The sequence below is a fragment of the Carassius auratus genome, chromosome 22 (genome assembly GCF_003368295.1).
Source record: "Carassius auratus strain Wakin chromosome 22, ASM336829v1, whole genome shotgun sequence".
In the NCBI taxonomy this organism is placed as follows: Eukaryota; Metazoa; Chordata; class Actinopteri; order Cypriniformes; family Cyprinidae; genus Carassius; species Carassius auratus.
Window position 1 is genome coordinate 25,892,972 of NC_039264.1, and position 24,461 is coordinate 25,917,432.

The window sequence follows — 24,461 nt, forward strand, 5'->3', positions numbered from 1 at the left end:
AAATGTTTACTAATAACTGTATTAAACATTACCTAATACTTTACATTTCATGTGAATTAAAAAGCTTACAAATGCCATTAAACTTCTAATTCATATGATCATGCACATCTTGAAAATCTACAAATGATTTTAACAGATGTTATACAAAAATGTAATGTACAGTACTACACTTTTGCTGTTATGGAGGAGTGATATGAGTAAGATTAGGGACAGGTTTGGTGGTATGGTTTTAAGGTTGGGTAAGGGCAGTACTGCAAAAACATGAATAGAAGATTAATAAATAATTTGTAAAGATGTGAAAATATGGTGAATTCCAATCATTTTGGACACTTTTATTTACTTATTTATTTTGCCATCAAAATGACTGCTCATAAAGGTACTAATTATGATTAGTAAATATTTACATTTGATGAATAGTTTCCTCTTTAGATTGGGTACTGCAAAGACATTAACAAACTATAAATAAATGATTTAAGATGTGCAAATAGTATAAGTCTACACAACAAACAAAGACCAAATATATGACCTTTTCAGACTGTGAAACTACATGAGTATATTAAGATGAATAGTTTGTGTAGTGCTTACAATTACTAATTATGCTATATTTTCACAAAATTTGATTATTAGCAGCATTAGCTAATATGTGAACTGAAGTTTAATGACATTTGTAGGTATTCAAATGTAATGTAAATATTGTATAATTTTACATTTTTAAATTGCATTGAAAGTTAAATGGCATTTGTAAACATTAACTAATTATCTGTTAAGCATTATATAATGTTTGTTAATTATTTATTAATTAAGCTTTTAATAATTTTAATTTTCATTAAGTAATAATCTGTTAATCATTTGGCAAGTTCATTAGTTAATATTAACAAGCTCATTATCTCATAATTCTGGATATATGATTATTAGGGGTGGAATGGTACAGAAATGTCACGGTTCAGTATGTACTTCGGTTCGTGGGTCACTGTTCGATGCGATTTCAGTACAACAGAAAGACATAACACATCTAGTATGCTCGGTTTCTTTTCATTTATTTTGAAAAGACAGTAGTACAAATTGAAAAAAACTAATAATAATTCCACCTGGATGTGAAAATACTAACTGTTATTACACTGTTATATATAAAATATGAAGTACATGTATACATACAAAAAATGAATTCTCAAAATATAATTGATTTAGTTTACAGATAAACAAGTGAACAAAAAGTGTGACACAACGTAGTATGTACGCTGAGTTTCAGTTTATTTTTGTGTCAGGCTTCATTTGTTCACAGAAAGGAAACTCAAATGGCAGAAAGCAACTTCCTATTTGTTATCTTTATTTTAAAAAAGCACAGTGTTTTGTTTTCATTTTGAGTGGAAACAAATAGAATCTGACCTTTATACAGTGATGCATTATTAATAAGACAATAAGTGTATAAAGTTGATTTTGCTGGTATAAGGAACCCATTGAAGTGATCACGCCGGTGCGAGTGCACACCAAGTGGCAATCTCCCTCTCTCTCTCGTGAAGCCAACAAGTGAGTGACTTAAACTGCAATTCATCGACTGGCCGCCTAACCCTGGCTGGGAAAATGACCAACTTTACAGCAAAAAAAAAAAAAAAAAAAAAAAAAAAAATGTTTACAGCTTGGTTCAAAAAAAATAGTTTGATCTATTTGGCTAATTTTGCCCTTTTCATGGCTACTGTGAGTGGGTAAATTGTTTTAGTACTCACCCGTTTAAATTATATTAAGCCTTAAAGTTCTGCATAATTAAGGGCGTGGCCACTTGAGTGAAAGGTGGATTACTGCTGCTGTCACCGCTGTCGTGCTAGGTGGGCGTGGCTTCAGCAACCCTTTTTGCCCATTTTTGATTATCCAGGAATGGTGAACGGTGACACGCTGCCAAGATAGAGATGGCCCAATCACCCTACTTTTGGCTTCAAAAACTCTCATCGGAAACCAATGGGAGACGTCACAGATACTACGTCCATGTTTTTATACAGTCTATGGTACACACACACACACACACAGATAAACAGCTTCAGTTCCAGCATTACTAACTTGACCGCATAGTTGGTACATTATCTACTTTAAATACAGTGAACCAAACATTAGCGCGCCCACCCCTATGTTATTGTTGAAATGTGACTGAAACACAAAGCCTATAATTTACATAATAAATAACAGTTTAGCATTTAGATGCATTACATCACAAATGAACATTCACTTGTTGTTCTTCTGCTGGCGACTGGTTATCAAACAGTGTTGCATTGGTGTGGGTGCCCCCTTTTGGATTGGGGTGAATTGCCTGTATTCGATGTAAGGTCTCATGAACTGAACCGAGATGCCCATATCGTGACAGTTCAATACAAATACATATCATTCCACCCCAAATTAATATATATTAAGTAATGATTAGTTAAACATTACATTACATAATGTTTGTTAGTGTTTAATTAATAAATGTTATTATAAAGTGATACCAATGTCAATAATAACAATAAAAAATAAGATATTGAAGGAAAGCAAAAGTTGGAAGTATATGTATAGAGTTATTATACGGCCACATATATCTGGAAAAGAATTGAAGAATTGCAAAATAAAATAAAGTACTGAGAAAAAAATGAACGTGCTTCTTACAAACAAAAATAAAGAATTGCAAAAGAAAAAAAAAAGTATTGTGAGAAAAAAGAAGCTTTGCAAACCAAAATAAGCAATTGCAAAATATAAATAAAACAGAGCAAAGGCAATTATTTTGCAACACATTTTCCATGGCCATAGCTACTGATTTATTTGGCCAAGATATATTAATTTGTGGGAATTTCATATTAACTCGTGGGAATGTCATATTATGTCGTGGCCACAAGATCATTTTGACGAGGTAACAACATACTTATGTCGTGGCCTCGAGATGCTATGTTAAGGGAAAGACATCCATTTTTTGTGGCCACGACTTCGTATGTTGAGGGAACGACATGTTGTTCTCATGGCCACGAGTTTAATGTGTAAACAAACCTGCGTGACTATAGCAACCTGGGATTATCAGATATGTATTTATTATAATATTTTATTTTGAATTAAGAAAATATTATGTTATTTATTATAGAAAATATGTTGTTATTAAATTGTTATATTAACTATATGCCTTGGCTACCGGACTTTATTAAATGCCATTGCCATCAGAAACTTGCTTAGCCCCTAGTTTCATTTGTAAATGAAAACACAACAGGGTCATTCATGAATAAATTATGCCAATAAAGTTTTAGCGTGATGTGATGATAAATGAGCGTGTTGTGTTTTCATTTACACATGAATCTATTGATTAATTCATTATTATAACAATTATTCATTCAATTTATTATTTATTCATGATAAACTTCATTTGAATGCTGACTATCACACATAATAAAGTCCCGTAGCCATGGCATATGGTTATTGTAATAATTTAATAATGAAATGTTTTCTATTTCAAAAGAAATGAATGCCATTCCCTCAACATAGCATCTCGAGGTCACAAAATAAGGATGTCGTTACTTAGACAAAATGACCTCATGGCCACGACATAGTATGACATTCCCACGAGTTAATATGACGTTCCCTTGAATTAATATTTTGTGGCCATGACATATTATCACTTACCCATGAGTTATTATGTCATTGCCACAACAAAACGAAGTGGACCATCCATGTTCTCTCACGAGCACCGATATCAAATTCAATGATCAAAAAATGGTCAAGTTTAAAGGGGACATATGATGCGATTTTTCCTTTCTCTTTGGAGTGTTAAACGCACTTGGTACATAAAGAAGATCTGTAAAGTGGCAAAGACTAAAGTCCCAAATACAAAGAGACATTCTTTATAAACGTTTAGAGTCATCCATACCATCCATTTGCCAATGATGATTGCATAAAAATACATTATAATTATTAACTATGTCCACACAGTTCTGAAAGGGGAGGGGGTGACGCTGAAAATGGATCTGTTTAAAAAAACTAAAAGTTATGTTTATTTTGCATTTGTAATCCAGATGGATCCAGAGAGATGATGCCTTTTGCTACACACACATGCCGATCTATGTTCTTTAAGAAGCTTATGTAAATATGATGCGTGTCCATGATATCCGGTTGCATCCCAAGTCAGAGGATTTTTGCTCTTTCTCTCCATCTCTCTCTCTTTGTATGTGGGAAAAATATTGGTTTTAAGGTCAATAATAAGTAGGTAATTTTAACAGATCATACTCATCTGCTCATACATATAAATATGATGACAATATGAATAGATTTTCAGCATATTAATGCATAATGAATTAAAAATAAATAAATAAATAAATGGATAAAAAATACCCTTACATTATTTTCTGAGTGATGATGACCGTTCTCAGAATGAGAGGTTTACACAAATTGTGCTTGGTTTAAGTTGATTATCTGTATTTCTCTCTCGCCCCCTCACCCTCTCTCTCTCTCTCCACCTGTGTGAGTGTGCTCATGTCTGTGTGTGTGTGTGTGTGTGTGTGTGAAAAAAGTTTGTTTCAGAGTCTTCCCGACATTTATTTACCCACATAAGATAATTTTGGTCATGATGTGTTTTGTTCCAACAGGCTGCTATGTATATATTTTACCTCATTCCCTGTCTGACACCGTCCCACTGGAAAAATTTTCCACCATAATTAAATTCTTTCCAAATTTGATTGTAAAAGTATGCCCAGTCTATGGCAGTCAAAAAGCAGGGGGTTACACCCGGAAGTATATTCCTTGTAAGATTCCAAAATGTAGAGTTTCACAGTCGGCCACATCTTGTCAAACACAAATATTCCCACGTTCATTCATCAGACACAGAAATCTTGCTTCACAAAATCTTCATATTCATGGCCAATCTTTCATTATTGCATCTTAACCCATTTCTACAGAAAACAGTGTAGAATCAAATTTATGAATGTAGGTTGTGGCTTTAGGGAGGTGACAACTTCAGCAGACATAAAACATGCACTTCAGCATATTTAGCGAAATAATATTTCGGTTGCACTTTATTTTACAGTAAGTGTACTTACATGTACTTATAGTGTACTTACAGTGTATTTATCTAAGAACGTTCTGGTAATACAAGGTAACTACATGGGGTAAGGTTAGGTTTAGAGGTAGGTTCAGGGTTAGTACCTAGTTATTACATAGTTATTGTAATTACTATAATAAGTACATAGTATGTACATGGGGAACAGGACTGTAAAATAAAGTGCTACCAATATTTCTTAAAGGATGTTCTTGCAAACTAAACAAGTGTAAACTCACATAGTTCACAGTTTTAAAAAAAAACCTCTAATATCCTCTAACATCTCTAACATGACAATGAAAACTAGGATACAAAGCATATGGCCTAGCAATTACGATTAGATGGGAAAATAAGAATAGTGAAACTGCGGTAAACAAATTCAAACAGAAAGAACTAACAAAATCATGAAAACATATAAATTTGTTCTGGTTTCATAGCGTAACAACAACAACAACAAAAAAAAAACACTTAAGATAACTTTTATAAGGCCAAGAACATTAGCAATTTTAGGTGTACTTTCCAGGAATCAGTTTAGTGTGTGAAAGAGTTAGAACAAGCATTTTGTAACATGGAGTCTGAGGGAATGGTCAAACAGGCAGAGATGAGAAAACAGCGTCAGGTATGTCGGGATATCCAAAATCAGAAACAGTAACAAGCAAAGGTCGGGGCAGGCAGCAGAGAATCGGTATAAACAATCCAAAGCCTAACACGGAAGAAACAAACACTTGGAAAACATTGAAAATGCCAGAAGAAGGACGGGGGACAATTTCGGGAGCGAGTTCAGCTTCTTGACAGCCTGATGAATGAAGCTGTCCTTTAGTCTACTGGTCCTGTGATGGGAGCACAGACCACCTTATCGGTTGATGTACGCCACAGTTGCTGTGTTGTCCGTTCGGACCAGCATGTGTGTGCCTCGTAAGCACCCTTTGCGATTGTTCAAGGCAAGGCGCACTGCTATCAACTCAAGGCGAATATATATGCCAATGCAGCTGCAGGCTCATCCAAACTCCTGAGACTGCATGCCAATTGTACACCAGCTGATAGTGGAGGCTTCCGTGTAAAGCACAGCATGCCTGGAGATCTGATCTAGGGATACTTCTGCCTGCAGGAAGATCTGACCACGGGGTGAAGGTTTGGTGACAGCAGTGGGTGCACGACACACACACACATACAGAACACATGCACATACACACAGACATGAGCACGCTCATGCAGGCGGAGAGAGAGAGAGAGATACAGATGATCTTTAAACTTAAACCAAGCAAAATTTTTGTCATCATCACTCCCAAAATCATGTAACTTTATTTTTTTTATTTATTTTCTTTATTGATTTATTTTCAAAGCAATAATATGCTGAGAATCTTTTTATACTGTCATCATATTATATGTTTGAACCCAATATCTTTTTCACATAGAGAGAAAGAGAGCGCGAGAGAGAGAGAGAGAGAGAGAGAGAGAGAGAGAGAGAGAGAGAGAGAGAGAGAGAGAGAGAGAGAGATCCCTGGATGCAACCTGATACTGATCAATAGGATGATCTGGGAATTTCACTTGTGATGATTTCAACATTTGGAAATTATCATGAGGTTAGAGGTCACATGAATATGATTATGAGGTCAAAAGATGTTTAGTGTCATATAGGGTCTACTAACAGTATCACAAACTCACAATTCACTGAAACACAAAATAAAAGGAATGTTGCAAATAAATCTGGATGGAAATAATAATGGAATAATGGAAAATATGTGTCTTTGATCTATTTTATTCATATTTTGCAATATTGTGTTTTAGTTTGCAAAGTTGCTTTGTTTTGTTACAATATTTTGTTTTCTCTTGCAATTTTTGTTTTATGTTTGCAAATCTTTGTTTTTTTTCTTGCAATACTTATTTTATTTTTATTTGTAAGAAGCATATTTATTTTTTCTTTTGCAAAACATTTTTTTTTCTTTTGCAAGCGTGAAAGCAGCAAAATAATAAATAAATAAATAAATAAATATTACCGAAATAGATGACAGTACAGTAAATCACTTAAAACAGTCAGTCATTGGTTAAGAGTCACAGGAAACATGTTTTAATCAGTGATTTAAAATCACATGTCATAGTTTCAGCTCTAATATGATTCCAAAATTTGGGAAAATTTACAGCAAATGCACAATTTCCACTAATGCACTTTATACATTAATTTTCTGTAAACCCTCAAATATAACCAGATAAATAAAAAATACGGGTAAAATAATAATTATAATAGATTGTGAATTGTGTACAGTATGTCCTATTTTTACTAGGGTTTTTTCCACACAATTTAGACTTTTCTTCCAGAATATTTTGAATTTACATCTTACACAGACAAATAAAGGGGGGTAACACTTTTTTATGGTCTCTTAAGTAGATGCTTATTAACATGCATATATATTAGCCATTTATTAGTATAATAATTAAGCACATATTAATGGCTTGTCCTACCCCATACCTAAACTTAACAACTACATTACTAACTATTAATAAGCAGCAAATTAGGAATTTGAGGCAAAAGTTATAGTTAATAGTGAATAAGTTTTCCCTATTCTAAAGTGTTGCCAAAAAAGTTAATTGTGACTTTAAAAAAAAAAAAAAAGAATTATTTCTTGTAAAAGAGAGGGAAGGACTTGAGGAAGTTAATTGTCGAACATGATTTCATCTTTGCTATAAATGTGAAATGCGAAAAGACAAAAAAAGAGAGGACATTTGACATTAAGCTATTTTCCAACTATACAGATTTGTACAGATATACAACTGTATAGCATTTCGATTTATCAAATTCATTTTTGTTGTGCTAAATGTTTCTTGCACCATTGATGTTCAAAAAATATTCATTAATTCTGCTGATATTAACAATATTTTTTTTATCTTCTTCATTAAAGGGCATTTCTCCAGAATATAAAGAACTTGTGAACTGGATTACCAACTATAAGTGAGAGAGAATGATGACATTTCTACAGAAACAAAGAGAAATCCTGAAATTCTTTGCTGAATTCGGCTCTGTTACACTGAGCATTTTGTTAATTGGATTTATTTTTGTGATGAATAATACCTTCACATGCCCGTGCAGATCTGATCAGAATACAACACTAACAGTGTCCATCTTCATTGGACCTGCTTTTTTTGCCTTGGTTATAATGTTCCACGTGTTAAGGCCTCTTAGATATGGATGGTTTCATTGCCCCAATGGAACATATGATGATAATCAGCAGACCTGGCCGAAAGCTCTCATATCTTGTCTGATTCCATCTGTAATGTGGATCTTCATGTTGCTACTTGATGGAGATTATGTTGCTTGTGCCATGACAGACTGGAAGGGGATTTATGTTCCTAATTCTGTGCTAAACAAGTCGTGGTGTCAACCTATCGAAGGGTTGCGAAATGTGACAGAGCTGTTACTTTTGACACGCAGTTATATTCATCAGTCTCAGGTACATTGCATGAATTACAGCTGACGTACAAAAAACACAACATACATTCAACTATTTTTTTTTTCTTTTTCTTTCAGTATGCAGGTTATGTTATGATCACTGTCTTCAGTGTCCTGTCGCTTGCTGTTGTGGGTATTCATGATTGCTGCATTAGTGGAAAATGTGACCGCTGCCCAAGACGGCTGTTGTTATTCTGTGGACAAATAGAGAGACACAGTGAAGAAAATGACCAAGGACAGGATGATGTGGAGCTCAGCCCCACCTCCACCATCAGTACACACCCACTTGTTGTTTTTTCAAAAAAAGATTAAACATCTTATTTTTCTTAATTCTCTTTTTTCATGTATGCATGTCTCTTCTCTTTATTAAAGTAATGTAATAGCATGAAAAGCATGAAAACAATTATTTATCATTTCAACATTTAATTGCCAAGATATAATTAAGTTACAGTTCACAAGTTTTTGTGACAATAACCCAACAAAGCGGCACTATAACCATATGTCAACCATGTTTAATATATAAATAAACACATAAGGAGCTTGGAATATGCTGTAACAATAAGTAACAATAATGCACAAATAAAGAAATTTGACTGATGTATGTGGTTGTTATGACATTGTGGCAGTACAGAATAAATATATCTTTCTGAACTAAATGCAGAATACATGGACTCACCTACAACCCCGCCTCATTTATTATATTTTGGTTTTTTGAAATTTTTGTTCTAACTTTGTTATTTAAAAAAAAAAAAATAATAATAATGTATTTATTTTCCTGTGGGAACTAGCAGCTGTTTTGGTGGTTTTAGTAACAGACGGTACATCAACAAAGCATGTAAGAACATTATATATCACTTTATTAATGATTTAGTAATAAGACTAGTTATTTTAATATGAATATTAGGGGTGTAACAGTATGCGTATCATGTACCAAACCATCCCTTTCACCTTGGAGTGGGGTCTTTGGAGTAAGTTGGGCACATTTGTGCCATTATGTAGTCGCTTCGAATGTACTTGGCAAAGGAAGCAATGCAATTTACTCATTATTTTTAGCTGAAGATAATGAAGACAAAACAGCTCCACTGCACAGAAGACTCCACCTCCTCCCGGTGACCAGGTGATGACGCTGACCCCAGACAGTGTGAGGAGATCCCTCAGCAGGATCAATGCTCCCAAAGCTCCGGGTCCTGAAAACATTCCTGGGCGTGTACTGAGAGACTGTGCAGTGGAACTTACTGATATCTTCACAGACATTTTCAACATCTCACTAAGTTAGGCTGTTGTCCCCACATGCTTCAAAGCTACCACCATCATTCCAGTCCCCAAGAAGCCGTCTCCATCCTACTTCTATAACTACCATCCAGTTGCACTTACTCCTATTATCATGAAATGCTTTAAACGGTTAGTCTTGCACCCTATCAAGACTTTCTGACTGGAAGACCTCACACAGTACGGGTTGGCAGCAACACATCCAGCACCATCACACTGAATGCTGGGGCCCCCCAAGGATGTGTGCTGAGCCCCCTCCTCTTCACTCTGCTTACCCATGACTGCACACCGTCACACAACTCCAACCTTTTTATTATGTTTGCGGATGACACGACTGTGGTGGATCTCAGTAGCAACAAAGATGAGACAAACTACAGGAGTGAGGTGAGCCTCCTAGCCGGGTGGTGCCGTGACAACTGTCTATCTCTGAACAAAGAGAAGTTGAAGGAGATTGTTGACTTCAGGAGAGCGCACACTCAGCATGCTCTTCTAACTGTCAACAGTGTGACTGTGGACTGAGTGAGCATCACCAAGATCATGGGTGTGCACATAACAGAGCACCTCTACTGGACTGAAAACACCACAGCACTGGCCAAGAAATCACAGCAGCATATCTACTTCCTCCACAAACTGAGGAGAGCCAGAGCCCCACCGCCCATCATGTACACCTTCTACAGAGGCACCATCGAGAGCATCCTGATGAGCTGCATCACTGTGTGGTTTGGTGCCCTGCAACGCATCCTGCCGGAAGACTCTACAACTTATAGTGAGAGCAGCTGAGATCATTGGTGTCTCTCTTCCCTCCCTCAAAGACATTTATGCAACCTGTCTCACCCACAAAGCCCTCTGCATTGCAGGTGATCCAACACACACGTCAAACAGCTTCTTCAGTCTGCTCCCATCAGGGAGGAGACTGCTGAGTCTCCAGGCCAGGACCAGCAGACTGAAGGACAGCTTCATCCATCAGGCTGCCAGGAAGCTAAACTCAGTCCCGAAAAAAAAAAAAAAAAAAAAAAAAAAAAATATATATATATATATATATAACCTGACGGCAGGTTCAGCGTTAAATAAAAATATAGATTTTACATTTTAAAAAGTTTTACATTATATATATATATATATATATATATATATATATATATATATATATATATATATATATATATATATAGTAAAACTTAAAAAAAAATAAAAATAAATATATATCACAATTGCCAAGTGCATTCCAGACGACTACATAATGGCACACACGTGCCCTACTCACTTCTAAGTCCCCACTCCAAGGGGATACGGATGATTATCATGAGCGGTTGGTACACAATACCCATACTGTTACACGCCTAATGACTGTGTTTTCATTTGGTTTTACATAGTTTTGTGTGTTTTCATGTAACCTTTGCATCTAAGATGGCAGCACATTTGTATCTGTGTGTTACCTTGTTTTAGTTTCCATGTTAGTTTGTCTTTTTATCCTTGGAGATCACTGTTTTTATGTTAACTGAGGCAAGTAATTTAATTAGTTTTCTCTCTACCTACTAAAATGATAGTTTAAAAGTGTTTACCAGCTAGAGCAAACTTTTCCAGAAAGTTGACTTTGGCAAGCTGTTTCCAACTCCTGAAATTACCTAATACCTACTTTTGGCATGATTTACTTTGAAAAGACCAGGGCCCGGTTCCCCAAAACGTTCTTATTAAGTTTAACTAAGTAGTTCTTAACATATTCCTTAACCTCTCTCTTTAACCTTATGGCACAATTCCTGATATGTTCGTACGCTAAGTATATCTTCTGTAAGTCATACTTTCGTAAGGTTGGTCTGGACCATTCGTAAGCTCTCTCTTAGCGTTGTTTGAGCTCAAGACACTACTGTACAGCAGTCTTTAGAAACCAGCGCAGCGAATTACAAATCAAACTATGGTATGTTGACAATATTGTGCCTCAATAATGATTTTATGTTATTTTTTAAGACTCATGATAAATTATGTTCGCAATAGATACAGGCCTATTTATGAAGTTAACTTCATGTGGTATCAGAATTAATATGCTGGTAATTAGCCTAGGCTTTTTCGTAATGTAATTAAAGCGAATTGGTAATCATTTTTTGATAATTAAAATCTGGAAAACAATTTGGCTCTAAATGGCTAAGATCTATAAATGAGTAATCATGGTTGTGTCCAGTAAGTGACCATAGCAGCGATCCGGACGCGGAGCCATTTAGTCCATGTCAATTTTTTTATTCGGCAAAACTTAAGCCTGGTTAAGAAGCTTCTAAACTAAGAAGCTTCCTAAGGGACACTTCGGGGAACACACTTAGGAACATAAACAACTTTGGTAAGATATATCTTTCGAGATCTTCTTAGCACGCTAAGAGTGAGCGTTATCGGGAAACTGGGCCCAGTTCAGTTCACTTGATTTATATTTGGGCCTTAATATAACATTATTTGTATTATTTTATTTATACAAATATCTCTTTCGTAATTAGTTTTGAGTTTTATAATAATATATATTTTTTTCTCTCTATTTAACTTTTTATTTTCAGGTCAACATCAGTAGTGAACCTAATTGCCAACACTGCTAAAAGTCCCCAATAATCACGATGATCTCTGACACATGCAATTCAGTTACAGGAACAGGAATATGAATTAAGAATTAGAATAAGAAATATTAGTTCAGAATTGATTCTTGGAATTGATGGAATCAAACCTGGAATCACGTTAATTCAATTCTGTTCTCAGCGCCACCAATTTGGCGGACTTCTTAAGGGAAATTAAGCTTTGTATATGTTATATTTAATCTACATAGTCTGTATTGTATTGTGTTTGATTTTATTTTATGTTAAAATATGTTCTCTAAACTCAGTACTGTTTGTTTCTAAGCAGATTATGGAGTCAGTCACGGTATCTCTCAGCTATGAGTGGGACATGAGGTGGCGGTCTGAGGTTCGCGGTTCCCCCGCCAAACAGCAGCCCAACACCGGCTTAAAAGTTCAGTGACACATGGCACAAGAATCTGTGCTTTAAAAAAAAAAAAAAAAAAAAAAAAAAAAACAAGAACAGTTTAGTACACTTGAATTAAATGGTTACTTTTAAATGTTAAATATTGTTTTTATTTCTAAAATGCGTTTTAAATGAGTCTTACATTTTTGTCCATGGGTGTTCTTGCTTATTAATAAATGTTCACCTTTTGATTATTACTGTTGCCACTATTAACAGTGTCTGCATTTTTTAATTTTCTAACTATTTTTGATTCATATTAAGCCAACAATAATAATTTTCAATCAATATTTGAGTTAAATAAAATAACCCAGCATGTTAGGTAAAACATTTAACTCAATTTGCTGGGTTAAGATAACCTAATGCGGGGTTTGTCCATATTTGACCAAGTGTTAGGTTGCCAAAATAACACAAATTGGGTTGTTTTAACCCAGCATTTGTTTTTTGTTTTTTGTTTTTTTTGAGTGGGAGCATTCAGAATAGGTCCAGATAAATGTCAGCCTTATAGTGATTCATTTGTTAATTTGAATGGCCAATTTTACATTCATTTTGTATAAGGAGCTTGACCATATAGATTTTGTACTACTAAATATTTTGACCAAAGAAAACCAAAACATCAAACATAATTCAAACAAAACTAAAATGGCTTTCCATACAATGCTGCAAAAGCACGCTATAAAAAAAAAATAGCATTGCATTTGCTCAACTTTGCTCAGCATATGCGATTAATCAACTTTTGGCAGTGGTTTAATCAAGCAAAACACATAAGGCTAAGCTCATACAATTTGCTTTTGATAAGGACCTCACACCAGAGTGTTTGCAAGAGTCAAAAGATAAAGTTCTCCGAAGATTTCACTCATAAACCCTCCTCCTTTAACTGTTTTAATGGCGAGGAGTGTACTTTAATGCTTCATAATACATAGTATTTTTTTTTATTATTATTGTTGTGTGGTATATGTATAGTGAATTTGGAAAGCTTTTGTGATTCCTGTTTGCAAAGTGTGTAGGCATAGTGGTTTTATGTCGGCTATGGTTTTGTATTTGCATGATACTGTGTGCACCTTCTGTATACTGATATTTATCACAGATTGCATTAAAGCCGGTTGTAATCACATGTCTTTCTCTTTATATGTCAATGTTATTCCAAACCTGTGAGAATTTAGGTTTGTTTTTTAGGTTTTGTTTTCATGATATGAAATGAAAGTGAAAGTGACATTACTTTTTTCAGAGTATGAATTTGTAATTAGCATTTAACCCATTCAAGTGCACACAAAACAGTGAGTAGTGAACACATACTGTGAACAAGCACTCAGAGCAGCTTAGTTAATGAATTGAGGGTCGAAGAGAGCGCTGTTCACTCATTGTTGGTGTTTCCACCAAGCAGATATTTTCACATAGTACAGTAGGTTCAATGAAATCTGAATTTGTTAGTTCAGATCAACCAATCTTAGATCTAAGGAAAAAGTTTACAGTTAATGTAAAGCTTAGTCTAAAAAAGCAGAACCAGTTTTATTTATTTATTTATTTTTTACCTGTATTTTACTTGGTAAATTCACCCTCACCGCTTGCAAAACTAATCGAAAACATGTACAGTTCAAATTGTGCACATGCATTTATTTTGTTAATCTTTTTTTTTTTTTTTTTCTTTACAAACATTTTTAAGCCAGTCTGCATCATATTTTAAAAATTTAAATAGATTTATCACAGTACAATTTTATTATAATGGCACACAAATCTGTCAACCCTAATTTGCTTAGATGGAAATGTGAAACCTGCTTTTGCCACATATCCTTAACTATCTTGCTTCTGATAGCAAAAACACTATTTTGTCACACCCCTGGACTCATTCTGTCTGTTTTCCCTCTCCATATGCCTTCCCTTACCTTGTTTTCTCATGCTGATTGTTCTTTTGCTCTCAGGTATGTCTTGTCAAGTCATGTGTTTCCATGTATTATAATATAAATGCAATATTTTTATTTTATTTAGACGAGAGAGGACCAGGCCTGGGATTTATTTTGTTTGTGCGTGGCAGTGTAACACTATTCTTTCAGGGGAAGACACACACACACACACGCACGCACACACACACACACACACACACACACACACACACACATATATATATTTGGGGTGGCACACGCTGGGACCACGGTTCAATTTAAATTAGACAAAGCATCTGTAATATGTTTTGCTTAGTGCTGTCAAAATTAGCGCGTTAACGCATTCGATTAATTTGAAATATTTAACGTGTAAAAAAAAAATAACGCAATTAACGTGGTTGCAGTTTTTTTTATTTCCAGTTGTGGCCTATGTGTGTTCAACGTGCAAAGAAATATGGATAAGACCAAGGAAGGACTTTTAGACGGAAAGTTTCAGTATAAAACTCTGCCGGATTACTCTTCAGTCTGCCACAAGAAACATTACTCTTCATTCAGTCTGCCACAAGAAACAGCAACATTAAAATCATGAACTCAAATGTCATTGTTTAAAAAAAACAAAAAAAACAATGACTGTAACAGTGCGTAAATCAGACCTTTCTGTAACGCTAACGTTAATAAGCTTAAACGAAAATAACGAAATAATTGTGTAGCGGAGTATTTTTTGTTCACAGTGCCGCGAACTGTCAATCACTCCTGTATGCGTGCATCACTGTCCTCCTCAGCTGCAGCAACTTTATGAAGGTATTTTTGATTCAAATTACCTGAGCACCTGTGGCAGTGCGATTTGTAGTTGTAGAGAAAAGCCACACATGTGTATCAGTAAATTTGAAGTCACAGAGTGAAATGTTTTAAGAGATGCAAACCTGTAGCCTTTTTTTCTCTCCTACAAACACAACACAACAGTTACACCTTCTCAAATTCTTCATTGCAGGTGCACAAATCCTATTCTACAAATCACACATTTAGAAACTCGTACGCTCACATTTTTGAAACAATTGCTGCAGTGAATGTGGTGCAAAACGCATTTACACACCCGCATCAAGAAATGTGCAGTCGTGGAGAAATGTTGAACATCCGCAAATCAGTACGTGAATTCATCAAATGAGAGTTGCACACTTGTAGAATATTTTCTCAGAATGTCTTGTATGTTTTTCTACCACAAACACAAAGTACATAACTACAGCTTCTTGAATCTGCTGCGATGAAGCTCAAACACTGTTTTTTCGCTTTCAAGCGACAAGTTTCGCGCTCTCCCTTTTGCACCGAGATATTTGGTTCAAAAGTGATTTGTGCATCTGTAGAGTTAGTGGGCGGGACTGATTAGAGATTACAGAATTTCAGCCAATCAGAAGAGCTACTGAGCCAGTAGATATACGCCCCAAGCAGTTTTACGCCCCTGTTGTTCCTCATGCGTCCAGTAGGGGGAGGCTGCAGACCTATGACCTACTGTAAAATGTATTATTTATATATATTTATAAACTGTTTTTATATACAGAGATTGAATGATATATGATGTTGTGAATTTATATTAAGTTATATTTAGATATTAACCATATTCAGGCCATTAGACATACAGTACTGTGTAATCATATGGATCCTAAATGAAATATTTGCTTTACAATTCACAATTGCTCGTTATACAGCAACAGAACATGTTCTACATAGCATTTTATGAAGACCAACAAAATTTAACAATTTTCTAAAGTTCCAAGGGTCATTTAAAAGAAAGACAATATTGTTGTTCACAAAAAAAAATTATTAACACCATGACTTGGTTATTTCTTAACAGCATGACTCCTGTAGATGACTCTCCAATGGTTTGCCACTCTTCTTTAATTGTTTCTTTATCCTGCGGTCAAAGTGATCCCACTCACTGATAAAAATAAATAAAAAAGCAAAAGTTGCATAGTGGTAGAAAACAATGGTTATTTATAAATAATGGCAGGATGTCATGTTTCAATTTTTTTTTTTCCTTTATAGGATCCTTACAGTACCTTGCGTCAATGACAGGTCCTCGAAGGAATTTCTCCTCAGCCTCCAAGATGGACACATCTTTCACAACAGCAAGAGCACAGATGATGGACTACCAGAGAAAGATTTATCACAGCCCAAATAAGCCAAGCATCATTTTGCTTTTTTTTTTTTTTTTTTTTACAACAAAATCCAAAGTTCCTTTTCTATATTAAGCACAAAACTATTATTTTATAGCAATGATCTTACATTATGGATAAACTATTTGACATTAAAAACAATGTGAATATGACACCATGCAGAGCACAACTAACACACAAGACCATACCTCTGGAAAAGGGACATCCATAATGAATCTGATCTGGTCACTGTGGGTGTGTGTAGGTGTGCCATCCAAAATTGAAGTCATCTGAGTGTAGATAACATCAATTCGCTCCTGATCTTCAATGAACAATATTGATGGAACACTTGGAAAAAGTGTCAAGTCACTTTGATTGTTTTTTTTTTTTTTTTTTTTTTTTTTTTTGTCCATTGATGATAGACTGTGGTTAGTTAAGTTTGAGTCAGACAGAACATCTGACTCAATCAAGTACTTTTGCCTCTCGAAATAAACTGATCCATCTTTTGAATTGATATCGCTATTCTTTCTTATTTAATTGATAAATCTTTTATAAATAATAAATGTTGCATCATTACACAATACAATCAACAACAAGTACTTTAGCAGATTATTTAACATACCTCATCCGTATCGCTTCAAGAAGGTCTGCTGCTATCATACATATAGATATGGTCTGCTGTTCTTATAAATGACTGGGCTCATATACTAATATACTGCCTCCCCCTACTGGACGCATGAGGAACAACAGGGGCGTAAAACTGCTTGGGGCGTATATCTACCGGCTCAGTAGCTCTTCTGATTGGCTGAAATTCTGTAATCTCTAAACAGTCCCGCCCACTAACTCTACAGATGCACAAATCACTTTTGAACCAAATATCTCGGTGCAAAAGGGAGAGCGCGAAACTTGTCGCTTGAAAGCGAAAAAACAGTGTTTGAGCTTCATCGCAGCAGATTCAAGAAGCTGTAGTTATGTACTTTGTGTTTGTGTTAGAAAAACATACAAGACATTCTGAGAAAATATTCTACAAGTGTGCAACTCTCATTTGATGAATTCACGTACTGATTTGCGGATGTTCAACATTTCTCCACGACTGCACATTTCTTGATGCGGGTGTGTAAATGCGTTTTGCACCACATTCACTGCAGCAATTGTTTCAAAAATGTGAGCGTACGAGTTTCTGAATGTGTGATTTGTAGAATAGGATTTGTGCACCTGCAATGAAGAATTTGAGAAGGTGTAACTGTTGTGTTGTGTTTGTAGGAGAGAAAAAAAGGCTACAGGTTTGCATCTCTTAAAACATTTCACTCTGTGACTTCAAATTTACTGATACACATGTGTGGCTTTTCTCTACAACTACAAATCGCACTGCCACAGGTGCTCAGGTAATTTGAATCAAAAATACCTTCATACAACTTGCGCTCTCTCTCTTCATCAAGCTTTAAAACAAAAAGGGGACAAAAAGATCATATTGTCTTTGTGCATAGGCTATAGATTAATTAGATAAATGAATATCTAAATTTGTGCCTTGCCGTCTACGGTATTTTTTTAGAACTTAGAAAAAAGAGGCTGCAGCCAATGAGCAGCCAGCGGGGGGCTGCAGGACGACTCAACCTCCGCAGACAGTTTTTAATGTTTATCAGACAATAAATACTCAAGATTTTGCTTTAGTATAACTCACAACGAGTTTCACACACCTTCTCCGGCCACGTTGAGTTGGGAAGCTTGCATTGTGAAGGGCGCTCTGAAAATCGGCAGTGCAGGTAAAAGATTAAAACCTCTATTAAAACAGATGTCCAAATGAGCGTACCGGTACGCTACAAGCACGTTCTGGGCGCACGGAGAGGTGGTGGTACGCTCAAGAGCTATATTTGGAAGTGGCGGTACTGAGTGCATACCAGCCCACTTAAAGCACTGGCAATGACTATACTTTGGAATTTTTTTGCAGTCCACTTAGAATTCAACATGGAAATCATTTTTGTTTTTTATTGGCATTGATTGTTTTGAAATTCAAATGGTACTTACATGCATGTGTTTTTATTTCTGTAATAAATATGGCTTTCAAGCCAACAGTTAATTTGGAGGATATTGATGGTTTATTGCAGGTATGTTGTTTACATGAGAAAATCTGTGTTACAAGTTAAACAAAAATTCCAATAAACAATCATATTTTGAATTTAAATAGTTTCTTTGTCTTGAGTTTACATTAATTATTTACATTTTACATTTACATATCCAAAAAGTTTCAGTCTTTTAATTGCGATTAATCGCGATTAATTGTAAAAAATTGTGCGATTAATTAGTTAATTTTTTTTAATCGATTGACAGCACTAGTTTTGCTATAAAAAGCACATAAAACAAGTAAGGTTTAGCTAATATATGTTTCAGTTGAATCCCAGACATTACAACAACAGCGATGAAAAAAAAAAAAAAAAAAAAAAAAAAAAAAAATATATATATATATATATATATATATATATATATATATATATATATATATATATATATATATATATATATATATATATATATATATATATATATATCCTCTGTATAATCATTCAATGTTCAAGGTGAATGCCTTATACTGGAATATGAGCAAATTAGTAATTTTTTCAATCATCATCTTGATGCTGTTAGCGCTCCTGCACAGATGAGACCTGAACAACACATGTTAATATGTATTTAAACTAAACTCTTTTAAGCTTTGTCAGTTTAAACATTTTAAAGCCAAAGGATAAAAGCTCACTCACGCAATGAGAAACATTGTGCATGCGCTCACCCGAAGCGCGCAAACCCGCGCCTCAGAACACGTGCAAATATTAAGCTCTCTCTGAAGTGTTGTGTTTAAATGGACAAATTCACACAACAATTATGTCAAAATGGCTGTCTTAGTAAGTATCCTGCAGCAGACATAGCCGCCTGAATGTAGGCCTACTGCATCAGTGCATTCTCTTAAAGTAACAGTCTTAATATCGAACAGCAACAACAAAGAAATCACTCACTGCTCTTGATTAAAAAGCTTTTATAACTTTAATAAAGAATAATCTTTAATTTATACAGTCCAATATGCAATGCTGTTTTACATTTGATTACTTTATTCAATTTCTGTTCCAAAATACTTATGCTAGTCTACCTAAAAAAAAAGAAACTGTTTATTGTTTGTATCTTTACTTTATTGTATTTATTTGTGCTGTTGCTTGTAGGTAGACTAAATATTCTTCTTATTTTTTATTAGAAAGTATAGTTTTTCCATAAACATAGCTCATACCGAACAGTACCGAAACAGTGACTCTAAAACCATGAAACAAACCGAACCATGAAAACGTTAAACCGTGCCAACCCTATATATATATATATATATATATATATATATATATATATATATATATATATATATATATATATATATATATATATATTAATATGATATAACAGCACAAAGAATATCTGATCAAATTTTGGAGTTTCCTTCCTAAACAGGAAGTTTATCAAACATAGCCTAATTTGTTTAGATGGAAATGTGAAACATTCTTTTGCCACAGATTACCATTAACTGTCTGCTTTTGCTCATCAGGAAACACTATTTAAATGAACATAGCTGGCCATCGACAAAAAGTCACACCTGAAACAAAAAACTGGGATAAAGAGAAAAACCTAGAAGACGACAAAACCTGGCACATACTGTATTATCACCTATACACGTAGTTTAAAAACCTAAGGTAACTTATTTTTCTTTTTAAGTGTTCATATTTAAAACACTTTATGTTATGAGGAGAATGACAGTTGTTCACCTTTTCTTTTTTTTTCTTTTTTTGAAGGAATCAGTGAAGATGACATCAGAGTCTGTTTTAGGACTAGTAAAAGATATTCTGAATGGAGATGCTGTTAAGATAATACCATCGACAATTTTGTTAATTGTATTGAAGGAGCTGATTGAAATTGACATATATTCATGCCCATGCAATGTTGGGATGAATGACCTGGTAACAGTGTTTGTGTTCATTGGACCTGCTTTTTTTATTTTCATGTTAATGTATCTTGGACTTAGGTTTTTTAAAAAAAGATGCAGTTATTGTAGAGGAGCAAATGATGATACTCAGGGGTACTGGCATAAAGCTGTGACAGCTTGTCTGATTTCACCTGTTATATGGATTATTATTTTGTTACTTGATGGTGAATATATTGCTTGTGGCATGACATATTGGAATGGAGTTTATGTGTTTGATGATGTGCTCCAGAACTTTTGGTGTAAACCTACTGAAGAGACAGAAAGTAAGACTTTGACTGAGCTACGGAATCTGACTAGCAAATATATTCATCAGTCTCAGGTAAATGTATGACTTTTTCCTAATATCAAATTATTATAATTTAAATAATTAAGTATACTAATATCATTATTAGCAATATTGCTCATATTAATTATATCCTTAATTTCAGATTAGAAAACAATCTTTATAATTTTTCAGAACAACTTGTGTAAATCTGAACTGACCTTCAGTTTACTTAAGTTCTGCAGGCTCCTTCGCCAGCTAACAAAAACTGAACTAAAATATAAGAAGAACCTTTTGCTAACTTTACCAAAACATTATTTATCAGTGTTCTATGACCGTTCAAAATATTCAGGTTTTAAAATCTCTTTTTCCTGGTCATGCAAATGTTAAGGACACATTCAATTTTGCAAAAATTTTGGAAATGTTATTCTATAATGAACATTCTGCACTTACAAGCAATTACATTTAAAAATGTTAGCTGAATGGCCATAAGCAGGGGTCCCTTGGTTTTCCAGCTGAGATGCAAAGTTTTGGAAGTTCCCTAAATCCCTGAAGTGCTGCAGCTTAGATATGAATACAAAGGTTGTAGGTCGATAGGTTGCAACTCAATCTAATATGACCACATCATTATTCACATGACACGGCTGATTGTTTTATTTGTTTCATATCGGGGCTAATGAGCTCGCTGCTTAACATTCTAATGCTTGTCTAGGTGCTTGTTAAAGTGTGCTTCAGAAAACTTCCACCTTCCCCAGCTTCATTTGTATAGATGTGCTTTGTGTAATTAGTAATAAATAGGGTAAACAGTAGCTCAGATATGCTTGCTTGATGTTTAAGAATCAATGAGGTCTGTTCTCTTTTGTGAATTTTCTTTCTTTTCTTTCTTCCTTTCCCAGGTTTCAGGTTATGCTTTGACAGGTATTTTTAGTGTATTGCTGTTTGTTTCTGTGGTAGTCTATGACTGCTGCAACAGTGGGAGATGTCATCGCTGCCCAAGTCAACTGTTGTGCTGCAGACGAAGAGCAGCGACACAGCATGAGGGACAACATGTTGAAACAGTTACTGGTAGGATTGATGCTCCCTGTGACACTCCCTCCAACACTGATCACAGCACAACACAAAATCAGACTCCTTCAGAAGCTTCTCCTCGTCTTTGTGAGGTAATTGATGTTTGAACATATTGCCGAAAGAGTGTTGGTTAGGATAGCCAACAAATTCTACAAGTAAATAAATAAATAATCATTTTAAAAAAAGGCTTGAAAAGAACTTTGTTTTTCGGAGGCTGCCACATTTGTCTGTAAGAAGCGTATATTAGTATATTTAGCAGAAATGATTTAAGTCTAGCACGCTGGTAGAAAATGCACCTCTGGGCAGGTCTACAGTGTTCGTTGACTTTGCTTATTACACACAGGGATGCGCATCACACAAACATGCCAAATTTAAAAAACGAAATGATTACAGTGTAAAATAATATTATTGTGTAGGCTACATAAATATAAAAATGTAATGATTGATAGTCATTGCGTGTATTAAAATTAAGCTACCTATTTGCACTTCAGCCTATTACTACTTATAATGATGAATGGAATTGGCCAATACACACACATATTAACTGACTCATCGCGCGGAGCTCTTTGAAAGCCTGCACTGCTACTTCATCCCACGCCTTCTCACCTCGGGAAGCTTTGGTGTATTCCTGCTTGTCTTGTAGATTATCTGCTAGCACGCTTGAACTTCATGCACGAGCTTCATGCACCAACAAATTCACAGAAATTATATGTCCTCCCCCTACCTCCAATGAAACAAGCCAGCGCTGGCTTACTTAAACCCAGCTGTTGGGTTACAGTTGGAGTGCAGGCTTTTCATCGTCTTCATGAGAGAACTGTTCTCAGAGCGCCACTGATTTGGTGGACTTCTTAAGGGAAATTAATCTCTGTATATGTTTTATTTAATCTACATAGTCTTCACTGTATTGTATTTGATTTTATTTTATGTTAAAATATGTTCTTAAAACTCGGTACTGTTTGTTTATGGGCAGGTTACGGGGGCAATTAATGAATCTATCAGGGATGTGAGGCAGCAGTCTGAGGTTTGCGGTTCCAACGCCGAACAGCAGCCCATCACCAGCTAAGATTTCAGCGACACACTGCACGAGAATCTGCACTACTTCGGTTAAAAAGTTAACAGAGAACAGTTCAATACACTTGAATTAAAAGGTTACTTTTAATGTTAAATGTTGTTTTTATTTTTAAAATGCTTGTTAAATTAGTCTTACATTTTTCACCATGGGTGTTCTTGCTTATTAATAAATGTTCACCTTTTGATTGTTATTGTTGCTTCTAGTAACTTTGTGTCTGAATTTTTAATTTACAAACTATTTTTTGGTTCATTTTAAGCCAGCAATAATTATTTTCAATCAATATTTGAGTTAAATAAACCAACCCAGAAAGTTAGGTAAAACATTTACCTCAATTCGCTGGGTTAAAATAACATAATGCTGGGTTGTCCATATTTGACCAAGCATTGGGTTGCCAAAATAACCCAAATTTGGTTGTTTTAACCTAGCATTTTTTATTTTATTTTATTTTTTTAGAGTGTGAACATTCAGAATAGGTCCAGATAAAAGTCATCCTAAATTTGAATGGCCAATTTTACATTTATTTTGTATTTTCAAAATACAAAACACTATATTTGTATTCTGATAAAAAATTTCCACAGTATTTTGTATTTTGATCTGTTCAAACTGTGGTATATTTATATTCAATACATTTTCATGTATTTGTGCTAATCTCCAGTATTAGTCATTTTCTGGAATCAGAACAGATCAGATATTGAATATGAATAATGTGTATCACTTTGTTGATTTTAGGTCTTCTGTCCACCATTTTAAAATTGTTATTTTATAAAGCTTGACTATATATATTTTGTCCAACTAAATATTTTGAGCAAAGAAAAAGTCTCGGGTTATGACTGTAACCCTTTTTCCCCAAGAAGGGGAAAGAGAACTGTGTCGAACGACACTTTGGGGGAAGCCCCTCAACGTAGCGCCTCTGAAGTATGAATGAAACTGAGCCAATCTTGATCGGTGTTGCGTCATGATGTAATGTGTGACGGCATATGCGGAAGCTATAAAAAGGACACCGGCACACAACAGAGACAGCTTCTGTGATGAAGCAAGCACTCCCATGCAGGGGGAGATGTGGCGAAGGGACGCAGTTCTTGTTCCCATTCTCGGGGAACAAAGGTTACAGTCGTAACCCGAGATGTTCCCCTTCGAGGGAACATCGAACTGCGTCGAACGACCCTTTGGGGGAATGAGTACCCACTATGCCACAACGAGCCCTGTCTGTCCTAGTGTGAAGCTGCGCACAGGCACACTTAGGACAAGAGCACAAGGGTGCCAGGTGTCAATGG

The 24,461-nt window shown here is 35.0% G+C and overlaps 2 protein-coding genes across 2 annotated transcripts in view; both read left to right on the forward strand.

The window, feature by feature from the left end:
* Nucleotides 1–9,164, forward strand: part of LOC113040692 (uncharacterized) — a 9,532-nt gene extending 368 nt beyond the window's left edge. Inside the window, exons 2-3 of the mRNA XM_026198965.1 lie at nt 7,936–8,484; nt 8,562–9,164. Coding sequence (XP_026054750.1) covers nt 7,996–8,484; nt 8,562–8,795 — 723 coding nt within the window. The 5' untranslated portion in view covers nt 7,936–7,995 and the 3' untranslated portion in view covers nt 8,796–9,164. The remainder of the gene's footprint in view (nt 1–7,935; nt 8,485–8,561) is intronic.
* Nucleotides 9,165–20,608: 11,444 nt separating this feature from the next.
* Nucleotides 20,609–23,323, forward strand: LOC113040693 (uncharacterized). The gene is made up of 3 exons (XM_026198966.1): nt 20,609–21,104; nt 21,944–22,207; nt 23,086–23,323. The coding sequence occupies exons 1-3, from the start codon at nt 20,748–20,750 to the stop codon at nt 23,176–23,178; spliced, it is 714 nt and encodes a 237-aa protein (XP_026054751.1). The 5' UTR covers nt 20,609–20,747; the 3' UTR covers nt 23,179–23,323.
* Nucleotides 23,324–24,461: the final 1,138 nt, after the last annotated feature.

Coding starts and splice junctions, on each gene's coding strand:
- LOC113040693 (XM_026198966.1), top strand. CDS start 20,748: ATGAATGACCTGGTAACAGTGTTTGTGTTCATTGGACCTGCTTTTTTT. Junction 21,105..21,943: donor AATATATTCATCAGTCTCAG/GTAAATGTATGA, acceptor TTCCTTTCCCAG/GTTTCAGGTTATGCTTTGAC. Junction 22,208..23,085: donor CTTCTCCTCGTCTTTGTGAG/GTAATTGATGTT, acceptor GTTTATGGGCAG/GTTACGGGGGCAATTAATGA.